Raw genomic sequence first — 25,852 nt, 5'->3', positions numbered from 1 at the left:
GATGCATGGCCTTGCATTGGAGAGTTAACCTGAGGCTACACTTTTAGAGAACAATGGTTTCTCCTCCCCGCATCTAATGATTGCCAGTAGCTTAATGGCCTGGAGTAGGTTGTGTGTCTAATTCCCCCTCTTTGCTGGGATTTGGTCTGGCTTGGGCTTGCACAGGATTTGTAAGCTGCTGTTGAAACCGCTGTACATTCACAAGTGCAGCTGCTCTGCTGTGTCAAGCAGATGCTTCCTTTCAGTTATCCTCTCTCTCCAGCGATTACACTCTTTCTCCCCCCTCTTCTACAACGGTCCCTGAGCCTTGGAAGGCAGGGTGCGGTATATATCTTCCCACTAGGGCTGAAACTCCGTAATCTGTTCTTCTCTTCCCCTTGGCCAGTTATGGATCTCTGGGTTAATCACCGTCTGTTGCAGACAGAAGCTTCTCAGGGTGAGGGATACGAGGTGCCTGGATCTGCAGATGTAATCATAAGTCACAGAGAGTCAGTTTAACCCTGTGCCCGTTTAGCAGCATGGTGTAGGGTCTGTGACATTTCTAGCCATAGGTTTCTAGCCCAATAACGGTACAAGGTATGTGTTCATCTTGTGGAGCCAGACTTCATTTTGATCAGACAGTTATTGGTTACACCCATGATGTTCCTGCCACTGTTGCAGCAGGTGGGCATGTCTTTCCGGGCCTAACTGTCAGGGTTCACAGCTGGGTATGATTCATAATTGCTTTTCTCCCTTGGTGGGTTGCATAGCATCTCTGAGCACCATTAGAGATAGCCGCTAGGGATGAAGCTTCCAGGTCTGTGTCTGTTTGATTTCACCATCTTGTATAACTCAGTCACGTGACCTCTTCAGCAGTGGGAGCTCACTGTCAGCTGGACCCTTGTGTTTGTTAGGCAGGTATTACACCCTTCAGCTACATTCATCCCTGAAGAAGGTATTCTCAATACTGTCAGGTTTTAATTGTCCTAAAGAACAGCAGCAATTCACCTCCAACACTGCCAGTCTGGGTGAGTCTTAAACTTAGGCTCCTTTTCCCGAGTTACAGGAAACCTGTTTTCTTCCTACTTTCTGATTTCTTAGTTCATTAGATCAGAATTAGAGTGGAAAAAAATGTTTAAGTCGTCATGGGTTTTAAGCATTCGAGAGGTATACATATGACTTTTAGAACAGATTCCTTGGTCTTGCACTCGGCCAGCCCTTAGAAGGTCATCTCTGACCGTAGCCTTCCTCTCAGGGTAAGAGGGATGCAAACAGTAAGCAGCTTTCCTCCCTGTAGCTCATCCTCATATGCTCAGATCACGATTTAGAAAACTAAACCTTGAGATTGCTCAGTTACTTTCTTTTTGGAGCGTGTTCGTATGACCCACATAATAACTAAACTTACTATAGCCGAAGCTGACCTTGAACTCATCCTCATCCTCTTGCCTCCCCATTGCTGGGTTTACAAGTTTGCAGTACCATGCCCAGCTCAGTTTTTCTTATTCACATGCCCCAAGCTCTGCCCAGGGCCTGTGTGGGCATCTTGCACATCTTTGTTCTAAAGCAGGTATGCACAGATATAAATTGAACTGTGGCCAAGGTGTGGGTGTGCAGTGGAACTTAGATGTTTATACAGGGTTCTTGAGATGTAGGATAAGATTAGATTGGGAGGAGAGCGGAGATACAGCAGTAGACCAGAGGTCTGTTCTGTGTTTTCATAATCTAGTGTGTAGCTTTGAAGTCCCTAGGAATTCTTAACTTTAACTCTGCTTACTAAGTTATCTCAATAGTTTGTCAAGAAAAGAAGAGAAAATATTTAATTTAGTAGTTTTGTAGCTGATTTTACTTTAATACTTTTTAGCTCCATTGATGTTTGTCCCAGGTCCGTGGTGTGTCAGATCTCGGTGTACTTGGTAATGTCTCAAGTGCATACTGCTGAGATCTTGAGAACCTTGCACAGCACGTGTTTAAAGCCATGAATGGGATCTGGTGGAGCTACACAAAGCATTAAGTTTTGATGCCAAAAAGAAATGAGTTTCCTTTGTTCTGGTCTCAGTTTAGTAATCAACCTTAAATTTTTCTTACTTTTCATACATGAAGTGAAAGGCTGCCTGGAAACTTACCACTTTAAATTTACTGCTAGATTTAACAGGTAAATTCCTAAGCATGAGATTTTCATCTGAAGTGTAATCCTACAATTATTATGGCACAGTTCTGGTCATTGTAGGAACTTAATTAATAATGTGTGGTAATGATTATTCAAAGCAGGGTTGCTCAGCCTTCAAAACCTGGAACACTTTTGTGACAAGGGGAAGTATATGTCTCTTTTTTGGAGACCACTTTACTGTGGGTACTTTATATACACAAAATGCACATATTTAATATATACAATATGGGATTGAATATAGCATCATGAAACTAACACACTAATGTGTACAACTCCTAAGCAAAGTATATGTGGTCTTTGGAAAAATGTAAGGGTTTCTTTGCCATGGTTTGTGGAGCATCATTATGGTGTGGTACAGAGATGTGTTTGCACGTGAACTTAATGAAAGGTACCATTCGGCCTTTTTCTCCATTGATGCCTTTAGTAAGTCTCGGTGTTTGTATTCTGATTGCAAACATGGGAATATATGCAAATTTATCAAAACAGGGAAATATGAATAGCATCATTTATAGACCAAACAGCATAAGTAAAAGTACGGGTAAATATTAGTATTATAAGAACTGTTGCATAAAATGGCTTGTTTTTCAGAGTTTCTTTTTTATTTCCTTCCAGAGTTTTATATGACTGTAAACAACTATTGGATTTTAAATGCTCGGCACATAAATTTGACCACACTTTCTGTAGCTGGAGGCTTCCGGGATTACCAAGTTCGTTCGGGACTGACTTTTTTACCGACATTAAGCCATCATACCAGTGCCTTATCTGTTGTGGTAATTATTTTAAAGATTGCATACAGAAGTACAGTAGACAAATGGAACATCAAAGGGGAAATAGTATATACCTACTTGTAAATGAGTGCTGTTGGTAGAGCAGGCCTCGTGTGTGTGTGTGTGTGTGTGTGTGTGTGTGTGTGTGTATGTGTGTGTGTGTGTTTCCTTGTCTTCTCTAATCCATTTGGTAATGTGTTGCTGTCTATATTTCTATATTTCTGATGAAAATATTTTACTTACAGAATTTTCCACAACTGTCTATAGTAAAATTTGACTCTTTTAACTCTCAAATAGTTTATAATTTTTCATGTTTACATGTGTGCTATTAAAGTCAATTAAGAATTAACAGTTTTTCAGTGTTTATCTTCAGCAGTTAAATTAGATTTATGTTCATTGGGCCTAGAAAATTGATGAGTTTAAGACCATAATTATGTTTGTAGCATAGGTTAAATTGCTGTAATATATTTCTGTATAGGTAATAGTATCTTAAATATAAATGGAGTTTTATTGGGTAGGTCAGTGGGTGATTTCTGATCCAGGGCCTAGGCTGATGCCAGACACCACCTGGGATACTTTACTTTTTTTTTTTTTTTTTTTTTTTTTTGGAGCTGGGGACCGGACCCAGGGCCTTGCACTTGCTAGGCAAGTGCTCTATCACTGAGCTAAATCCCCAACCCCATTTACTTCTAAGATCACTCGTTCAGCTGACAAAAAATCAGAATCGGGTGGAGCACAAGAGTTGAAAAGGCACCCATTACTTCTGCTCGTACACTGGCTACTTCCTAAAGCTATCTGTCATAAAGAATGAATGACTTTTAGTGGACAGTTAATGGTTCCATGAGCAGCCACTCATAAAATATATTTATTTTTATTAATTATATTTTTTCTTTGACAAGGTCATAAAATATAATATATTCTGATTATTCCCCAACTCTCCTTTCGTCCTTCCCACCTGGCCAAGCTCCTCCTTCCCTACAAATGTCTATTGCATAGTCACATCTGTTTTGATTTGTGACCCACTGTGTTTAACACAAGCTATCTGTGTGACCATGAGTTCAGATCTATCCTTTGGAGCCTGATGATCTTACCTGTAGGCACACAATTGCTCAGCATCTGTCAGCAGCCAGTAATTCAACAGGGCCTCATGAGGGACTCCTCCATCCATCCATGACTATTGACAGGGCTGCTCTTGTACGACCCTGTATCAGTAACACCGGCTGATGTAGGCTCATGCTTACAGTGACTTGTCCTTAGGAGATGGCTTTTCACAGATGCTCTCCCAGTTCTTTCTGCCCTTCCTGTGCAGTGTTCTTTGAGCTGTAGAGGAAGGGGGAGGGGTAGCGCTTGTGTGTTGCCTTTATAAAATCAAAGAAAATAAAGCACTTTTATGTTCTTGATAATGGTCAATGCTGCCTGCCAGCAGCTGAGCTGTTACCCTGCTTGGTAGCTAATAAAATCTTAAGACCATAGAGAACTCTGATTTTCAGGAGCTTTAGTAATTAATCAGCAGTAGTTCCCATAAATTTATAAATAAAGGGGTGGGGAAGGATAAGAGTTATAGAAAGTGGAAATGATCAGTAATATATGGAAATGTCATAATCAAAGTCCTTACTTTGTAGGGGTTGGGGATTTAGCTCAGTGGTAGAGCGCTTGCCTAGCAACCACAAGGCCCTGGGTTCGGTCCCCAGCTCCAAAAAAAAGAAAAAAAAAAGGTTCTTACTTTGTATGGTAAATATATGCTAATAAATATTTCTTAGGCACACTCCCGCTTACAAAAACATATCTTGGAATGCACCCAATAGTAGTTTACCCAAAACTGTAAAGTTCTGAAATATCTATTGGAACTTTTAAAACATTTATGTATTTACGTCCCCTCAGTCCCTTTTGCATTTATGTAAAAGTAAAAAAAAACTTCATGTAAGAAAGCTCTCGTATTTAATAAGATTTTCTATCTAATAAAATTCCTTATTAAAGGAATGTTAAGGCCAACTTTTTAATCGTGTTTTTAAAATGTTAGATGTTAAACTTTAGCACAGGATCTATGTTTATGTTCATTTTTAAAGAGTGATAGAAGCTTGGGAACCAGAAATGACATCACTTACATTATGTAGGAGATAATATACTTGGATCATCTTTTGTAAAAATTAATCATTTTATTCAAAGAATTAAACAATAGTAAAGTTAACATTATGTGTTTCTAGGTGTTAGTCTGAAAAATCCAGTAAAAGGAAATGTGCTTGAGTTTAACTCTTTTCCCTTTCCTTGTAGACCTCAGCAGTGCCTAAGACATGGGTCTCAACAGATCACCTCTCCATCGTGTGGTAAGTTGTTTATAGACATTGGTGATTTGTCTTCCTCACTGATGCAATCATTGGTTTGCTGACTTTCATAGAATTTGACCCATAAATAAGTACAGTAGTGAAGGATGAACAGGGTTGAGAATGCAGAACTTGGTTCTTGTTTGTTTGACCACAGTTTCCTTGACAACCTGTAACATCTTCTGGAAGTTAGATCACTCTGATGGACGCCGGCATCAAATACTAAATTTAGGGTTTGTCATACTGGGCAGTCAGATGTGCCTGCAGAGAACCCTCTGAGCTCCTGGCCAATCACAGCGCCCAGATGTAGCTAATGTGGCGATGGCTGCTAGGGAGCGGCAGTGGGAACCGATTAGAAACTAGATCTATGCCTAACATAGAGAAACGTCAGAGATTACATACGGATGGAGAAAAGCAGTGTCTTGCTCCTTCAGCTCTGGCTTTAAGATCCCTTTATCTGGGCTGGAGAGGTGGCTCAGTGGTTGAGAGCACTGGCTGCTCTTCCAGAGGTCCTGAGTTCAAATCCCAGCAACCACATGGTGGATCACAGCCATCTGTAACGAGCTCTGACACCCTCGTCTGGTGTGTCTGACGACAGCTCCAGTGGACTCACATACATAAAATAAATAAATCTTAAAAAAAGGGGTTGGGGATTTAGCTCAGTGGTAGAGCGCTTGCCTAGCAAGCGCAAGGCCCTGGGTTCAGTCCCCAGCTCTGAAAAAAAAAAAAAGAAGAGAAAAAAAATTCTTGTGTCCTTCCTTCCTCTGCCTGCACAAGCCACAGTGTCTTCAGATCCACCCAGTGCAGGCGTGTAAGGGGAGGCAGATACAGTGTATGCCTGGAAGTCGCATGGGCAACAGGAAGGCTGTTCTGCTGTCAGATACCCAGAAAGATTTCATTTGCTTTGCTTTTATATCTTTCAACCTTGGTATATACACTGAGTAAGAATGATCTGTTGGAAACGTTTTTGGTGTGCAGCATTAAAGACACACAGTATTCTCCATTGTGCACATCTGAATCAAAACTGGCAGTTGCCAGCTCGTGGGAGAGGGAGAGTCACTTTGTGGAGAGAGGTATGGTTTGGTCAGTACCCCACACTCATGCCCACGTGGGTGGGACTAGCTGGATTTAGTGAGTTAAAAAATGGATTAAATTCAAGAGGAGGACATGAAGTTGGAAAGGAGGTGTGATGTGGGAGATGTGGGAAGAATCGGGGAGGAAGCAAGGGCTAGATATGGCTAGGATATGAAATTTTCAAAGAATAAGAGAGGAAGTATGATCATTTCTTACATATATTCAATAAACAAATGTTTTATTATTCTTAATAAACAAATGCCACACTAGTAACAATATCAAATTAAAAACATTAAGGACGTGGTTTAAGAAATCGTATGTGCTCCCTTTTTACACCTTTTGTTTACCTTTTTAGGTGTAAACAGCTGCAGCTGACGACAATTCGAGCGTTCTTTGATCTTATTGATGCCGATACCAAACAAGTATGCGTTTTCAAATGGAAAGCTCATTTTAGCAAAGCGAAAGCTTTGTTAGCACTAATAGATTTGATTCATTTCAACATGGATACTAAGAGAAATCCGGACCCTGTATCGATTTAAATTAGTCCTGAAATGGAATTATCTTTTTCTTCTGGTGTGCTGTATTAGCCATAAGAGCAGAGGGTCCTTTAACCCTGCCTTCAGTTGTTTGAGCAGTTCAGTGTTTGATACACATTTCTCTGGCTTTTATTTTTTAATTTAAGAGAAATATTTATTACAGACTAATTAATAATTTTTCTTAGTAGTGTATTTTGAACATCATACTCTTTCTTACTAGGTTCTCTTGAATCATGTTGTAGAGTTTGCTGTAGAATATTGATAAGAGCGAAATGTATGCAGTCATTCAGTAACTCACGCTCACCAGAGATTAACTGTGCACTGTCCAGGTTGAGTCATTTCTGTAATGAGATCTCACTGTGAGGAACTACCATGCCCTGTACAGATACTAGCGTCATGTTACTACTTTGCTGGGTGGGTTGTGGTAGGGGTCATTTCAGCACAGTTAACAGGCTTGTGTTCACTAGCTTCAGGGCCTTCTGTGAGTTAGGAACAAGCTGATATTACTCATCTTAAACTGCCTTCCCTCAGGCCTTCTTGCAGTGTATCTCTGTTTTATGGGGATGATCTTAAGAGCTATGGCTCTGGCTTCTTCCTCTTGGGAAGGCACTAGTGTTTGAGATAGTCTGTTTTTATTACAATAGATCATTGTAGCCCCAAATCTTAATAGTTGAGTGACTTTAAACATTATTTCTCTGTGCCTTAGTTTTTTTCATGAAATGCAGGTATATAATACCTTTTAGAGTATTGTGAGGATTAGACTAATAGTGTATTGTTTTAGAACAGTGCCTGACTCAGAGAGAGTAAATGTTGACTCTGTTACTCAAAGTAATGCTTCATCAAGTTGTCATGACGTCAATGATCTAGACTATATCAATGTTCTCTCTAGATAACTCAGAAGTCTAAGAAGAAATTGTCTGTTCTGAATCACCATTTTATAAGACACCCAGCTAAACAGTTTGAGGAAAATCCGTCCATAATTTCTGACCTAACAGGTTTGTGGTAGTAACCTTTAAAATAGAACTTTTCATTACTATTTTTGATAAATCTGTTATTAGTGCACAGTTGTTAGTATTTGGTATTGGTGGCAGTTGGAATACTTCAAGTATTATGGTTCTATTATTTACTGATTTCCCTGTCAGGGTGCTAACAAGTTCTTGGTTTGAAAGGGTAAAGTAGAAAAGAAAATTGTAGATGCAGATAAACGTTTTGTGCTGGAAATAGCTTGATAAATAGAAAGGTTTGGAGTTAAATAAAAAATTTTATTTAAATAAAAAAAAACCTTGTTTTTCTTGATAGTCATCCAAAGAGAGAGCCATATTATTTATAGCATCTTTATTTCTCAGAGTCATTTACCCTTCGGCCCTCTGTTGAGTTACTGGCACATCATTTCATTGATAAATCTGCTCCTAAGCATCTGCTTTGTTAGCCATTTAAATGTTTTGTGTGGGAGGAGTAGTGCTCATTCCTTCTGTTGAGAGCTCCGTTAAGCTAAAGATACTGAGAGCGTTCATAACTCATCACACTGGTTGATGCCAAGCACCAAAGGGTGCATTTGTGTTTAAGGACCCATTTGTTTGTTATTGTTAGTAAGTATTTGTCAGAATTCAAAAAAGAAAGAAAATTTGTAATATGGAAACAAAATGAGGCAAATAAATTAATTTCCTTCACATTAAGGGACATCTATGTGGGTTCCAGTAAAAGTGTCCAGATGGTCCTATGTGGCTTATAATGTAAGTATTCTATCAGTGTGTTTCTGTCCAAACTTAATCTCTTATTTATCTTTAAAAGTTAAGAGCGTTTAAGAGCGAATCACATCTATTTTTCCATGACTTGGTAAGAATACCTTAATAATAAATATTGAGTTCAATTTACTTGTTTGATCATAAATTTGGACCCTTTTTTTTTTGGTTCAATTTGTTTAATTAAGGTTCCAAATGAAGCGCACATATCCCCGTTGGCTGATGTGTCTGTATTCCTCTTCATTACATTTCCCACTCTAATTTTCTTTGAAAATTATTGACAGAACGCCAGTGGCTTTCTGTGATGGGATTTCCCGCTGGTCCATTTTGCTGATTGCATCTCCGTGGTCATTCAGCGTTTTCCTTACCACCTCTTCCTGTGATTTAGTAATTGGATCCCAATGCCTGCTGGATTCTATCTTTTATTAATTTTCTTTTTTTTTTCCTTTTCCTAGAATCTCTTCTTGAGATATAAACAGTTGGCAGGGAGTGTCTGAATGAATTAATTTAGGACACAAAAAAATGATTGCATCCTATTTCTCTTTCACTTATTGATTAGAATACTTCACTGGAAAATGTCCCCTTATCTGCTAAGTTTGTAAAAGTAAGGCAGGCGCGGCAGGAAAGGATGATACATCTGCAGAGCACCGTGTGTGCCGGCTGTTGGAGTAGTGGGTTGGCCTGTTCTCCTTTCCCGGTGTCTGTTGTCAACTCGGGAGTATGAATGCTTGCACTCGGCGAGTTCATTGAATCTTTGCCTGGCAAGCTGAAGCCATCCCAAGTTTGTCTCCTTAATCTTCTCAGTTTATCTACTTAGTTGTGTCTGTTAGTGTGCCCATTCTCCAGAAGAGTTTCACACTGTGAGTGACACGTGTTTCAGCATTTCCTCCAGTGTTTGAGTTTGGTATTTATTTAAGGAATTGCTTCATTTAGGAAACTGGACCTACAAACCAGAATCTGGCCATGGCTACTAGGCTGTTGGTTCTATGACCTTTTCAGTAGCCAGAGTGATCAGAAGTTAATTACCACAGCCATGCATGGTGATGCACACCACACATTTAATCCCAGCACTTGGGAGGTAGAGGCAGGAGGATTGCTGAAAGTTCGAGGCCAGCCTGGTCTATGTGGCAAGTTCTAGACCAGGCATTGTTATAAAATGAAACCCTGGCTCAAAAACCAAAACAAAACAAAAGAGGTGACTAGAAGGTAAACCATCTACAGATGCGCAGATGCCGAGGCATCCAGGACGGCCTTCTGGAGTCTTCATCTCTCTTGTCTCCGTACTCTTTCCCTTCCATTCCCCGCCAACTGGCTCCTAGCAACAGCAATGATGTGATCATTATTCTTGTTGCTGTGAGTTTTGAACGGTGAAATTATTCACTCATTGTCCTTAAATTCTTTTCTCTCCTTTTTAGGAATCTGATAAGATTTACTTTGCATTTCCTCTTGCAAATCATAGAAAGGTCTACACTCACGCCTACTGTCAGAGCACCATGCTGGTAAGATCAGCGCGTCTTATTTAAGTTTGAAAGCTGTTGTCCATTCCCTTAGTTTCCAGCCGGTCTCATAGGATTCGCTCTAACTGTCATTAAGTTGAGTAAGAGGAAACATTTATTTTGAATGGTGTTTTGATTGAGATCTGTTAAGCATATATAGATAAACTATTAAGTTTATGTATACCTGGTAATGTTCTCGTCTACTCGAGTCTTCCGCCCTTTCCTTCTACCTTAGATTTACTGTCCTCTGGGTGAGGAGTTGAATCCTAAACCTTTGTTAGTTTTTAAAGGATAAGTAGAGATGGTAAAGCTGTGCTAGTGGAGTTTTAGGAAATGAACCCTGTTTTGTGATCACATAGTAGAGTGCAGGTGCTTTTTATGCCAGATGCTCTGTAGGACAGTGGAGTGACGAGAGTACAGGCAAACACCGTCAAAGCAGTAGCTGTTTCTTTTTAATAAACTCCTGCTAAGTACACGCAGCAATGTGGTCCTTCATAGGCTAGACTAGCATGGCATAGTACTTGTGCAAGGATAGTATTCAGGATTCTTTATATTATATTTCATCTTTCATAATTTAATTCTTTACCTGTTAAGGTTTTATTATTTGTATTACTTGTGTGAGGCCGATTCTTGCCGCCAGTAGGTAGGCCTTTCGGCATCCTGCCCAGGCTCTGAGTAGCTGAGATTACACGTATGCAGAACTCAGACCCAGTGTGTGACTTTGCCAGTAGACCTTAACATCTGAAACAACATAGAGAACAGGTTTAAAGAAAAGGTGACAGGTAGCCACTGCGGTCATGATCTTAAAAAAAAAAAAAAAAAAAAAAAAAAAAAAAAAAAAAAGCATCTTAGTGTAATTACTTGCAATTCATGGCACAGACAATGTAGCCTGTGGGACTCTTTGAATCTCCACACAGCTGGGATCAGAACGGGGACAGTGAACCCCAGTGGCTTCCCCACACCATCCCACTTGTTCCAGCTAGGCCTCACCTCCTAAAGATTTCACTTCCTCTCAAACGGCACGGCTAGCTGGAAAACAAGTGTCCAAACGTAAGCATGTGGGGGATGGCCACACTTCATCCCGCCAGGAGGTCAAGGTCACATCGAGGAAGAGGCTCGTCAAAGTGCAGATCGTGCATGTGAGCGGTAGGAGAGTGTTTTCTGTGATGTCGTTGGACGCGTTGGTTTAAACTAGAATGGCCTTGTAGACTCACATATTCCAGTACTTAGTTCCAAGCTGGTAGACCTGTTTGGGGAGGACTCCTAGGGATGGCTTTGTTAGGGGACATATGCCATGGGTGGACTTCAAGGTTTCAGAAGCCCACACCACTCCCAGTTACGCTTTCTGCTGGGCTTGCGGATGGAGATGTGAGCCCTCAAGCACTGCTCCAGCATCATGCCTGCCTGCCTGTTGCTGTGAGGGTCACCGTGAACCCAAATTAAATGCTTCCTTCTATAAGTTGCCTCGGTCACTTTCGTCACAGCAGTAGTAGATAATGAGTCAGTGAGTATTAATTACCATAAAATAATACATGAATTTAAAATTTTTCTATCACAATTTTCTATCGTAATACTTTTTTAAATTCTTTAATCCTTTTTTACAGTCCGGTCTTCATCCCCCTCCCGGTCTGCCCTCGACTGCTCCCCATCCCATTATCGTAATCCTTTTAAGCCGATATAAAAGTAGGGAGAAATATGATAATGGATTAATTTGTAATTAACATAGTTTTAAACAGTTACCAGCATTCTGCCATTCTTATGTCATTTATCCCTTACTTCCAATGCTGTGGGAGTACTGTCCTCCTCAGTCATAACTTCTCATTATTGTTCCGAGAAACCGGAATCACACAACTGAGATGCCTACAGTGAAAAGAAAGAAAGACTTAATTGTTAATTTTCTATATTCTTAAAAAAATGTCGTCTTTGATTTAAGCTCCATGAAATCAGACAGACTGCCTGATGCATCATTTTCTCTAAGAAAGTTGTTTTTCTTTAGAATAGACTTTATAAACACTGGTTGGATGAAAGGACTGATGTCTTCATTGTTATATCTGTGATTCCAAGGCAACTTAACCTAGCTGTCTTGATGGACTCCACATCATTCTAACTCTGGGGATTTCAGTGACATCAGATCTTGGATATCACTTTTGCTTCTATAGAAATTGGAATAAACGTCTTAGGTGTTGGTGCTTTTTAAATAACCAGAGCTAAATGTAAGGTGCTTTGTTTAGGAAAAAAACAAGAGTTGTTCTTTCTGCTGCATCTAATTTTGTGCTGATGAAGTTGTGGCTGCCTTCAGTCTCCAGCCCTTGTGATTGGGTTTCAGACTGAACACGTTCCTGTGGATACAGAAGTCATGTCCTGGTAGTTAAGTGAGAATGCACACAGTGAAGTAAAGAGCTGGGTATAGGCTGACTTTTAAGTTTAAGGCATTCCTTTTTCATTGTTTTTACCTTCCTGACTATAGCCGTTTGTTTCTAGAAAGGTCTATCTCTAGTCCGTATTTACTTTTGTTAAAATGCAGGTTACTATGTGTAACTAAAGTATGGACATTATGAAACTGAAAGTTTGGAGCGAGGGTTAGAAATACTTAGGACATAGGCTCTACCAGTGCCCTGACTTTTATTTAGGACAAATTAAGGACTTTCGGCCTGTCCTTTCCCCGGGTATCTTTTAAGAACATGGGTCTTAGTACAGCTTCTTAGTCACAGACTGCTACTGTGTTTTTCTTGGTCCTAACCATCAATGTTCCCATGTATTTTTCTCTGGATGTTATCATATGTAACAGGAAAGTATGGAAATGCTTGTTTTATGGCATTGTTTTCTGTTCCTAACCAACAGGACACAAATAGCTGGATTTTTGGCTGCATAAACAGCACTTCCATGTGGTAAGTTTTTTTGAACCAATTGTTCATTTTCCTTAACACAAAACATGTTTAGAAATTAAGCTTTCAGAGTAGCTATATGCATATGTATACACATATATGCACACACTCATACATGTGTGCTCACATGAGTGTACACACACACAAAATAGTTTGGGGTTTTTTTTTCTGTTTTATTTTTTGAGATTAGGTCCCATTCTGTAGCCCAGGCTGTTCTAGAACTTACTGTGTAGCTCTGGCTAGCCTGGGACTCACACTGCTATTCTGCATCAGCCTCCCCAGTACTGAAATTACATACATGAACCACAACAAATAGCCAGAAAACTTTAGATGCTCATACATTTATTATGCTATCATTTCAGATTATAATTTCTATATTTAAAATTTTAATTATTGTATGTGTATGTATTGTACATATATGAGCATGCATGTGTGGGTGCACATGTATGTGCATTTGTGCTGTTCACGTGTGTATGAGTGCATGCATGCATGTGCTCCGTGATTGTGTGTGTGTGTGTGTGCATCTGCATGTATGTATGTGAGTGTGCACGAGTACACTTGGCATACGTGTGAAGTTTAAAGGGCAGCTGTTGGGAGTTGGCCCTCTTGTAGTATTCCGGGTTCAGGTTGTCAAGCCTGTGCTGCAAGTGCTTTTTCCAACTGACTCGTCTTACTGGTTCCGGCTTAGCTTCTTTTTTGTTTTCTTTTTTTTTCTTTTTTCTTTTCTTTTTTTTTTTTGGTTCTTTTTTCCGGAGCTGGGGACCGAACCCAGGGCCTTGTGCTTCCTAGGCAAGCGCTCTACCACTGAGCTAAATCCCCAACCCCCCGGCTTTGCTTCTTAAATGAAAGCACAAGGAAATGTATACACTAGTAATTTTTTACATAACTAATTGCTTGTTAAGAAAAATCAATAAAAAACAATATATATGAATATATTTTTACCAAGGGAACTTTGTGGACTTAGACATCAGACTTCATATTCATTGTAACTGCAGTCTTTCATCTACAGGGCTACAGATGTAGTCTTTTTATTCTGAAGTTTGTTTGCAAATTATAATGCTTGACCGTTTGTCCTCTAATTATGTCTTCATATTTATTTCAAAGCCGGCAAGGGGTTGATTTGTCCTGGAAAGCTGAACTGTTGCCAACAATCAAGGTAAACAATAGCTTTAGAATTATAGATTTAGGTAAAAAAAAAATCAGCTGACAGACACTTTGGACTGTGCTCTTTCAAAAAGCCTTAAAAATATGGTTTTAGAAATAAATTTTGGGAGTATTTCCTTTGGAAATGTATTTGATAAGGAATAGCAAACAGCCGTGTTTGGTTTGCTTTCAGAGATTTAAGAACTGAATCTGTTACAGCATCATGCTGAGAGAGCCAGATAGACTTTTTAAAATGCACTTTGAAAATAGGCATAACTGTATGTCCCAAACTGAAAACTAGTACTGTGTTCTGTTGAGAATTCATTTGGGAGGAAGGACTCTGCAGTAGGGTGAGTATTTCAGTGAGACACAGTGTAACTTTCTAGGTTACATCGCCTGTGGTTAAGCAATTGGGTAATTCTTGCAGCTAGTTCTGCGGAGTAGCAAATCCTAACACAGTTTTAGTTAATAATTGTTAGAGATTTCCTTAATTAACTCCCCTAAGTTAGCAAGTTTTTTGTTTTTTGTTTTGTGGGGGGTTTTTTTTGTTTTTAAGATTTATGTATTTATTTTATGTATGTGAGTACACTGTCACTTTCTTCAGACACACCAGAAGAGGGCATCAGATCCCATTACAGATGGTTGCGAGCCACCATGTGGTTGCTGGGAATTGAACTCAGGACCTCTGGAAGAGCAGTCGGTGCTCTTAACCGTAGAGCCATCTCTCCAGCCCTGCAAGTCTTTTTTTTTTCATTATTATTCATTATTTTTCATTATTTTTCTTTATTAACTTGAGTATTTCTTATTTACATTTCGAATGTTATTCCCTTTCCTGGTTTCCGGGCCTACATCCCCCCTAGTCCCTCCCCCTCCCCCTCTATATGGATGTTCCCCTCCCCATCCTCCCCCCATTACCGCCCTTCCCCCAACAATCACGTTCACTGGGGGTTCAGTCTTGGCAGGACCAAGGGCTTCCCCTTCCACTGGTGCTCTTACTAGGCTATTCATTGCTACGTATGAGGTTGGAGCCCAGGGTGCAAGTCTTTTTTAAAAAAGACTAATTTGTATATTCTCACAATCTATTGTGGAAAACACAAAATATGTCTATAATTTGATGAAATATGTGTTCTGATTTCCAAATTGTGTATATTATAATTTACAATCTTCATCTGGGCTTGGCGGTTTTAGTCTTTAAATCAGTACTTTAAAATTAAATATATTGTCCAATGAACTTAGACTTGAAATGGAAGATGTCTGGCTATTCTCAGTCCTCTCCAGCTGACACCATATTTTTTTCTCATAATAGTAATTACTTTATTGAGGGGCAGCACTGTGGGTCAAGTTCATGTCCTCTATATCACCTAGTCATCTACTTAGCCTTTGATTTTTATCTTTGAGTTGGGAGGGTGACCTCACAATGTATGAATGCAGCCCTTGAATTCCCTTTGTAGCACAAGTGGACTTTGAACATGCAATCCTCCTGCCTCAGTCTCCTGAATAGCTGGGGTGTTAATTTACATTAAAATTCACTCTATGTAAGTTGTACTAGCAGACAGCAAAGAAAAGGAGAATGGTGTCACCGGTCACGTCTACAACTTTGGATGTCTTGCCTTGTTTGTCTTGTCTTGTTTGTTCTTAATTTGTGCATGTTCCTTTGGAAACAAATATTACTGATTTTTAAAACAAATGTATAAAGAAGCAATTTTATTGAATGGCATTTTGAAAATCTGTGCTTGGATCTTTGCTAATCTTCAGGCAAAAGCAGAACAGGAATGTTAGGATGGATCCTAACTGCTGGGCTGTGCCTCGTTCTCTCAGATACAGTGAACATTCCCTTACATTTCCAACTTGGAACTTCTATCCACCTTATAATTCCAGGAGAAATAATGATTAAAGACCTTATAAAACCTTCTCTGCTCTGCATTTTAAGTGTATGTCTTAGCTGGGTGTAGCGCACAGCTGTAATCCAGAGCTTAGGAAGCAGAGGTAAGGAAGATAACGGAGCATTTGAGGCCAGCCAGGCTGTACAGTGAGGACTTGGCTCTGTATCTCGAGAACTTTTCTCAAAACACCAAAGAAATTTCTTAAGTAGATACTGTTTCCATAAATCTACAGAGACTGAAAAATGTGTTTACCAAATTGTAGGTTCCCGTTTGTTGTTAATTTAGGAATCAAATGTGTGCAGAGCAGGAAAGCAAGCTTTTCCAGCTTTCTAATGGTGATTTCCAGAAGAGAGGATTGCAGTAGTGTGCAATCTTAGGGTTTTTTTAAGTTTAAGATAATATTAAATACAAACAACATTTCCCATTATACTTAACATTTTTATGTAACATGTTAGTGATTCTCAGGTAGCACAGTTTTCTTTTAAAGTATATGAAGGAAGTAATAAAGCAAAACATGTGGCTCACCTATACGTGCTACATGGAGAGTTCAAGGCCAGCCTAGAATACCTCTTGGAACCCCGTTTCCAAAACTTAATAATACATAAGTAACTAGCATAGGTCATTGTCAAGGCAAGTACAAAGTACTCGCTAAGAGAAAAAACATTGTTGCCTGAGACTTAACAAAGATCTTAAATATTTAAACAGACTAAAGCCACCTCCAAGTTTTGATCCTGAATAAAAATATTCTGAAGGCCTTAGGCTGACACCTTTTGTTGAGTTACCCCATTTGTGGCCATCATTGTGTTCATAGGGATCGCCGCCAAATGTAACTTTCATTTCCTTAATTAGGACAATGTAACGTATTCAGATTAGGCATCAACTTCAAAGTAGCCCTTTCTCCACACCATATTTTTACAGATAAAGAAACAGAATGAGATGATAAAGTGAGAATATTTTGTCGTGTTTTGCATACCGGTGCCGTCTAAACCAAGGTTATGGCAGGAAGGCATCACTGTGAGGCTCTGACTGTATCTTAATAAGTAGGCGGGGCATTCTGGGAAAGCACTACAGATGCTCACCTGTCGTTACTGAGAGCACAGTCAGTGGCTGCTGGGCCCATTGCCTCACAGAGCATCCGTTTTTCCTAACCGGGAGTTGTCTTTCATGCACTCTGCCTTTTGATGGCCTCGACTGCCTGTAGCTGTGGTTTAAGTAGCACCTCTAACATCCTTAGTCTCTAAGACCTAGGAGTTTGCTCCTGGCTGGTCTGTGAGCCACTTTCTCGGTGTTTTAGCTTCTGCATCTCTGTCCTACTTGTGAGAAACACTAATGTTTCTGAGGGAACGTGAAGAAAACAAGTGTCGGTGGAAACGTTAATATCCATTCAGTACTCTTAACATACTCATTCCCATCCTACGTCTGCTTCCGGAAGTAAAACTGGATTGAAAACTGTTTCTGGAATCTTGGGAGTGACTGGAAAAGGCTAGTGTCCTACTGTCCATTCATCAGATATAAACTGTAAAATCTGGTATTCATTTTTATGGAACCCGTAGTGCTCATTTGGTGAAAGTCATCATTAGCGTGTCTCATTGTCAGGACTAAGTATTTTAAGGGGTGGTATATTTCCTATGTTAGCCAGCAGTCTTTGCTACTTCAGCTGAGCCAGAATCCTTAGCGATCAAGTGTAACTCTCCATCACATTTAGCAACTTTTGAATGTTCTTTGAAATTTACTATTATAAATATAGGAAAAATAAAATGTTCTCCATAATGGATAGCCAAATTACAAAAAGAATCACCACATTTGGAAAAAATTACATAAAATTTTGACTTTAATGTTAAGCATCCTTTGTTCAAGCAGTATTTTAGTGATTTATATTTAACAGTAATTACTGTGAATTTATCTTTTTGTAAAATTATTGACCCGGAAATATAAATGTGTATAAAAATTTGTGTGTGGTTTTTGTGGGAGTGAGGGTATATGCTGAAGTTCAATCTGGGGCCTCATGCATATTAAGTGGGTGCTTTAAGAGCTGATTTCTAAAATAACCCATTGAGAAATAAGGATTTTGTAAGTTTTTTTAAACGCGCATCAGAAACAAAAGTGGCTTTGTGTCTTTACCGTTACTTTCAGTCTCTGACGCTAAGACTTCAAGACTATCCATCCTTGTCGCATATTGTTGTCTACGTACCGTCTGTCCACGGAAGCAAGGTAACTGGTGTGTTAAGGGCTTTATTGGAATGTTTGGTGGGTACTCCTGTGAATGTTTATTTATTTTTTTGATGATTTCTGCATGGGTGCAGGCTTGTCTAACATCCTGGCCAGTGTGGTGATCCCACCTGATGTCCACTCATCGTAAGCAGAATAAACACAGTTCCTTTTGTTCCTGGTGAGAGCTGGCTACAGTTTGCCAGTCTTTCCAGATCTACCACTTGCTAGGCGCCATTTCATGAACAAGATATCAGAGCTTACTAGCAGATACAGAAAGGACTCTGTCAATTGTCATCCTGTTTTGTAAGGAGAAAAAAAGAGTAATGAGAAAAGGCAGAATTTTGAATGCATAGAATACAGGTCAGAATGCAGCAAGTACATGAAGAGACCAAACGCTAATATCACGTATGGAGGGACTGAGCGTGGCCGTACAGTGTGGGGATGACAAATAGCCTTGAGGAATAGGACTTCTTAGGAAGGTAGGAAGGATCAGTACCATCGAGCTCCAAATTACTACCATGCATGGCTATTTATTATTAATTATTATTATTAATTAAAATAAAACAAAATTCAAGTTCCAGTTCCTTTATACTACATACATTTTAGAAACTCAGTGGTAACATGGCTACAAAAATTGTAATTTAATACAAATCAAAACAAAACAGTGGCTGAGAAAGCACACTGTGGAAAACAGTGAATAAGTAAGTAATTTTGAAAGGGTGGCCCCCAGATGTGGAATAATGGTGGGCAGAAGTGTAGGGAAACTGTCCTTGTAACATCGTACAAGCTGGGCGATCTTCCACTGAAAGCAGGACTGCATCATCTTTCTGCGGTGGGGGTGGGCCTGCCACAGGAGGAGTCAGCACCACTTCAGGGGGGTTGAGGGGCAATTTTAGTGAGGTGGGAGTAGGAATAAGGGTGGGGATTTTGAGAGAGTCCCAGGGAAGAAAGTACACAGAGGGGAGAAGCCTTGGCCCTCCTCCTTTCCCCATTACGCTCAGCCCACTTACCAGACACGGGGCCTTCCTTCCCATGCTCCTCCAGCAGACTTCTGCTCCATCACATGGTGCTTTTGATGACTCTTTGAGGAATATTCATATCACAGTACATTTTTAATTATTTGCTAATATCTTTATTATTATCAACATACTGTGAACTCTGAGATTGACAAGCAGATACTTTTTTCCCAATTTATATCCAATCTGCAGTAAATGCCACATTAAATAAACAAACAAAACCAAAAGTTTTGAGTGAGAAAGTTAATGAGATTTGTGACCAAAATAATTAGGAAAATTTAGAAGAAATCAGGGAAAGGAGAGTGGATGTTGTCGCCAGTTATCTTGGAGACTGAGTCTCTTGAGTACCCTTAATGGATTCCTTGCTGTGTTTGCTTAGCTCAAGTGAGAGGCAATTCAGCACCTTCAATAATAAAAGCTCTCTTTTTTAAGGGTTTTCAGTCAGGTAAGTTGGTTTTGAATGAATCTAACATCTTCCCAAAACTTGAAAAGGCCTTTTCTGTTTATACCAAGAAATCGACAAGGCTTCCTTCAAATAGATAATTGTAGCAGAGTAATAAATACACAATGCATCTTAATCCTCTTCAGAAAATGATGTGGCTGTCTGTGCTGGGGCTCACTTCTCTCTCACTGTAGTCTTTGATTTCTGCACATCTACACATAGCCCGTCATCAGTAAGTTGTGCACGAAGAGTGGAATCAGCTGAGAGCTTTATGATTTAAAAACTGATGTATGGAATTAGCTTCACCTTTTCCATGATCAAACACAAACTACAAGCACAGAAACTGGCCAGCTTTGGTTATTTAAAGAGAGACTTTTGTATTCTGCCTTTCTTGGTTAGATATTTGTTTCATTATGCCAACCTATCAGTACAGTCTAAATAAAAAAAAATCTAGTATTTAAATATCTTTATGAAAATCATTGAAGTTGCATTTGTGAAACTGCTTCACTATCTTATGATTCACCCAAAAAGCACTTTGAAAAAATATGAATAATCCTGTTCACTAAGTGGTTTCTAATTGTCTTAGTTAGGGTTTTATTGCTGTGAACAGACACCATGACCAAAGCAACTCTTATAAAGGCCAACATTTACTTAGGGCTGGCTTACAGGTTCAGAAGTTCAATCCATTATCAAGGTGGGAGTAGGGCAGTGTTCAAGCAGATGTGGGGCTGAAGGAGCTGAGAGTTCCACCTCTTGTTCTGAAGGCAGCTAGGAGACTGGCTTGCAGGCAACTAGGACGGGTTCTTAAAGCTCTCTCCCACAGTGACACACTTCTTCCAACAGGGCCACACCTCCAAACAGGGCCACTCCCTGGGCCAAGCACATTCATACCACCGCAGTAGTCCCTGAGCAGTATTTTCTATAATGGAAGTGCTTCTTTGCCTTGAGGGGAGGATTGAGAGCAAAGCACCCAGCCTGGTGATGCTCTTTTCTGTGCACCACACAGCACAAGTCTAACAGCAGCTCATTCACCTGGACTTCAGTTTAAAAAACAACTGAGAGTCCATCGGAGGGCAAAGGAATGACACAGCTGAGATACCCCAGGAAGAGCAAAATCTTCCTCTATTGTGAGGATTATATTCATTTTTTTCATATCCTCCTACTGGCCATAATAATTCGGTGGTGTTGTGATTATTTAAATTTTTTTTGCCTTTCCAGAAACTGTTCTTTTTGCAAACAGCCGAAAACAAGTTTCGTACACATGCCTAGAAATGTTATTAAAAGGAAAATGTTGTCAAAATAAAAGAAGGTAATGGTATGCTACGTTCCAGATTTCCTTTTGGAAAACCTCACTGTTTATTGGATAAGAGCTCCATTTTTCTTTTTTCTGTAATAACTGGCTGGTTTGCAGTAACCTCCTACAGGTAGCATTAGCTATGCGTGAGTGGGAGGAGCAGCTACAAATGCTTTTATAGCCTGCTTGGACTACAGATACTTAAAAGATACAGGGTTTAATTTAGAAAGCAACAAAGTTATAATTCCCTTTTGACTAGAAAAGTACTCAGAGACATGTAGTCTAAACCCTTAATTAATCTTAAATTGTCTTTGTATCTCAGTGCTTTGATCTGGCCTTTAATACCCTTCCTCTGAAAACACCTGATGTTGTAATTAAACTTTGCAATGAATATGTTATTAAAATGACCTTTAGATAATATTTTGATTAAGAAATTTCTTATGAGGTCTTCTTGGCATAGCATCTGCTTGAGAAATTCTTGCCAGAGTTGCAGATAATCAGTTTCACAAACCTTGCCAAAGCTGAGGTTTATTTTCCACACAAACCTCAGGATTTTCACTAAATTAAATTCTACATTTTCTAATAAGTCAACGTCTTATGTCTCAGTTTGTTGTAGACTGTGAATTCTTTAAGAAAGAAGCAAGATCCATACAGCTTCCCGTAACCCACCTATTTTCTTTTGGTAAGTATTTTGGTTTTTTAAGCTTAAGCCCAGCTTTTAGCAGTGCCCCAGTCATAGAATAAGAATTAGCATGTTCCAAGCAGAGTGCTTAGGAAGTTACGTGGTCGGGTTCAGTGGTTTAATTGTGGATGAAGGTTGGATGGTCCTTGTCTAAGTTCATTCTTTCTTGCTGTGATAAGACACTGCGACCAAGACAACTTATGAAGAAAGACTAACTAGAGTACATAGTGTCCGCGCAGAGGCATGGAGGCTGGAAAACTGAGATCCACATGTGATCACAAAGTAGGAGGCAGAGAAGGACTGGGAAGCACAGCAAGGCCACACCTCCTAGTCCTTCCCAAGCTCTTCCTTCTTCTAGGGGCAAATCATTCAAGCACATGAGCCTATGGGGGCCATTCTCATTACAAACCACCTCAGTATTTTCCCATGTTTATATCAAATGCAGGAACCAAGTGCTTCTGCATACGTATTTCCTTATGCAATACTGGTCCATTTTATAGTTTTTTCACAGGACAAACTTTGAATTTTATTACTTAAATAAACCTCACTTCTCATTCAGATTCTCTGCTCGTGCCTTCAACACCGTCGTGGTGATTTTCTGTTCATCAATAAGGCATCCCACTTGCTTCTGTCGTGGACACACAGCATATCTAAATTGTTGTCTGTCTTATGAAGGTTTCTCAACTCTATGTTAATAGATTATTTATGTGGATGGGAGTTTTGCCTACATGTGTTTTTGTGTACCATGTGTGTGCAGTACCTGCAGAGGCCAGAAGAGGGCAACAGGTCCCCCTGGAACTGGACTTAGAGATGGTGAGAACCAGGGTTTCTGGGAATTGATTGAGCTCAGGTCTTCTGGAAGAGCAGTCAGTACTCTTCACCACTGAGCCATCTCTCCATCCCCCAATCAAATGTTCTTATAAGCTTTATGTGAAAGAACTTTAGACTTACAGAAGTGTTACAAAAGAATACAGACTTCTTTTATAGCTTTTACCAGTCTTTCCTGGATGCTGACATCTTACATAAATTTAGCACTTTATTTTCTGTTTTCTGTTGTTGTTTGTTTTTCTTTGTTTTTAACAGTGATGTGCTATGTAGCTCAGGAAGGCTGACCTTAAACCTTACGACTCCTACTTCTGCCTCCTGAGGGCTGGGGTTATAGAGCCTGCTCTGCCGTGTTTGGCTCACCCAGTTACCTGTATGCATGCGTGCCTATGTCTGGGCATGTGTACATGAATGTAAGTGCCTGCTGAGGCTAACGGTGTTGGATTCCCCCAGGAAGTGAAATTAGCTGTGAACCACATGATATGGGTGCTGGGAATTAACCTCAGGTCCTCAGCAAATACTGTGCATGTCCTTAACTACTGAGCGATCCTTCCAGCTCCGTAATGCAGTTTTGAATCTGAATTAGTACAGGTAAAATTTTTAATAACCTAAGCAAGCTTTGCTTATTGTCAGTCTTGCCTCTGCTCCTCCTCCAGGTGCCTCAGTGGGTTTGACTGTCGTGTCTCCCGTGACTCACTTCAGCTCCTCCTTGGGTTTAGCTGTTTTCCTTTATCAGTTTCCGTGGCCATTATCAGTTTGAAACATCCCAAGGGTCCTCAGCTACTTGCAGAAAATCCCTTAGTTTGGATTTGTTTACTGCTGTCACATTTTCATATTGAGCTTATGTATTTTTGCCAAGAAGACCCAGAGATCATGTGTCTTCCTCATGTATCAGGAAGTATGATGCTAATAAATCTAATGACTCATGGTGTTAACTTTGATCTTTCGTTAATTAGAGTGGTACATTGAAGATTTCTCTACTACGTAATTACTAGACTTCATTATTTTTATCTTTATTAACTTGAGAATTTCTTATTTACATTTCAATTGTCATTCCCTTTCCCGGTTTCCAGGCCAACATCACCCTAACCCCTCCCCTTCCCCCTCTCCCTCCCCCTCCCCCTCTACATGGGTGTTCCCCTCCCCACCCTCCCCCCATTACCGTCCACCCCCCAACAATCACGTTCACTGGGGGTTCAGTCTTGGCAGGACCAAGGGCTTCCCCTTCCTCTGGTGCTCTTACTAGGCTATTCATTGCTACCTATGAGGTTGGAGCCCAGGGTCAGTCCATGTATAGTCTTTGGGTAGTGGCTTAGTCCCTGGAAGCTCTGGTTGCTTGGCATTGTTGTTCATATGGGGTCTCGAGCCCCTTCAAGCTCTTCCAGTCCTTTCTCTGATTCCTTCAACGGGGGTCCCGTTCTCAGTTCAGTGGTTTGCTGCTGGCATTTGCCTATGTATTTGCTGCATTCTGACTGTGTCTCTCAGGAGAGATCTACATCCGGTTCCTGTCGGCCTGCACTTCTTTGCTTCATCTTATCTAATTGTGTGGCTGTATATGTATGGGCCACATGTGGGGCAGGCTCTGAATGGGTGTTCCTTCTGCCTCTGTTTTAAACTTTGCCTCCCTATTCCCTGCCAAAGGGTATTCTTGTTCCCCTTTTAAAGATGGAGTGAAGCATTCGAATTTTGGTTATCCCTCTTGAGTTTCATGTGTTCTGTGCATCTAGGGCAATTCAAGCCTTTGGGCTAATAGCCACTTATCAATGAATGCATACCGTGTGTGTTTTTCTGTGATTGGGTTACCTCACTCAGGATGATATTTTCCAGTTCCCTCCATTTGCCTATGAATTCTCATAAATAGACTTTATTTTTTAACATTCTTGTAGGAAATAGTTAGAAAAAATGTACACCTTATTAATTTTAGCATACAATGGGTCACCTATTCTTTAGCAAGTAGTTACTATTGCAGTCTCCATTGTTGAAATCATGTCTGAGGTAGAGTTGCCTCATCCGTCTTATTTATTCATTTATTTTCCAAGGCCATATGGACAAGTGAGAAAATATATATATATATATATAGTGGAGTGATTGCTTAGTATGGATATTTTATTCATGGTGTTATAATACAAGTGTTACATACTTTCTTGCTTAAGCAGTTTTAACTTTGGGTTTTAGGGACTCACTTGGCTTGATCCCAGTATCTTTCAGTATAGTACACACACACACACACACAGACACACACACACACACAGACACACACACGGACAGACACACACAGACACACACATATACACTGACACACACACATGCACAGACACATACACACATACATACGCACAGACACACACTGATACACACACATGTACAGACACACACACAGACACACATACACACATACACATACACACACAGACACACACATGCACAGACACACAGACGTGCGTATGCACGCACACACGCATGCACAGACACACACACAGACAGACAGACACACACGCACAGACACACACACATACACACACACGCACAGACACATACACAGACACACACAGACACACACTGACACACACACGCACAGACACACACAGACACACATAGACACACACTGACACACACACACGCACAGACACACATACACATACACACACAGACACACACATGCACAGACACACAGACGTGCGTATGCACGCACACACGCATGCACAGACACACACACACACAGACAGACACACACGCACAGACACACACACATACACACACACGCACAGACACATACACAGACACACACAGACACACACTGACACACACACGCACAGACACACACACACATAGACACACACTGACACACACACACGCACAGACACACACACACATACACACACATATATGCACAGACACATACACAGACACACAGACACACACAGACACTGACATATACACACAGACACACAGACACACACACGCACAGACACACACAGACACACATACACACACTGACACACACGCGCATGCATACACACACACATGTATCCTTTTTATCAAAAGCATCAGTGTTGCTTGTAATAGGAAACTCCTTTAAGGTTTTTGCTCCTTACCCTACTCCAGGTCAATATTTCAGGGTACAAAATGCTCAGGAAAGTAGCAAAGTAGCAACTCTGAGTCACCTGTATCATCTAAAACTAACATGCTTTAGGAGCCAGATCCTCCTAAAATTGGAAATCAGTACTTGAGTTTTTAAAATCGCCTTCCGTTTAACTGGAGGTCACTATAAATACTGTCATATTTAGCAGTTACTGCCTAGAGGCCAGCAGTAAAAGCATGTCAGCTTGTGTTTTAGACCATCTGTCTCCCTTGGAGCTCCGATGGCTCTAAACTCAGCCTGCGCGTGC

At 40.2% G+C, this 25,852-nt stretch overlaps 1 protein-coding gene across 1 annotated transcript in view; it reads left to right on the top strand.

Moving 5' to 3' along the window:
- The window catches only part of Pgap1 (post-GPI attachment to proteins inositol deacylase 1), a 68,750-nt gene that overhangs the window by 23,203 nt on the left and 19,695 nt on the right, over positions 1-25,852 (top strand). Inside the window, 10 exon segments of the mRNA NM_201990.1 lie at positions 2,759-2,916; positions 5,185-5,237; positions 6,664-6,730; positions 7,734-7,839; positions 8,522-8,577; positions 10,002-10,085; positions 12,924-12,970; positions 14,072-14,123; positions 18,127-18,204; positions 21,563-21,638. Coding sequence (NP_973719.1) covers positions 2,759-2,916; positions 5,185-5,237; positions 6,664-6,730; positions 7,734-7,839; positions 8,522-8,577; positions 10,002-10,085; positions 12,924-12,970; positions 14,072-14,123; positions 18,127-18,204; positions 21,563-21,638 — 777 coding nt within the window.

This window comes from Rattus norvegicus, chromosome 9, assembly GCF_036323735.1.
Source record: "Rattus norvegicus strain BN/NHsdMcwi chromosome 9, GRCr8, whole genome shotgun sequence".
In the NCBI taxonomy this organism is placed as follows: Eukaryota; Metazoa; Chordata; class Mammalia; order Rodentia; family Muridae; genus Rattus; species Rattus norvegicus.
The sequence above is the reverse complement of the archived record's forward strand: the minus strand, read 5'-3'. Positions and strand labels throughout refer to the sequence as shown.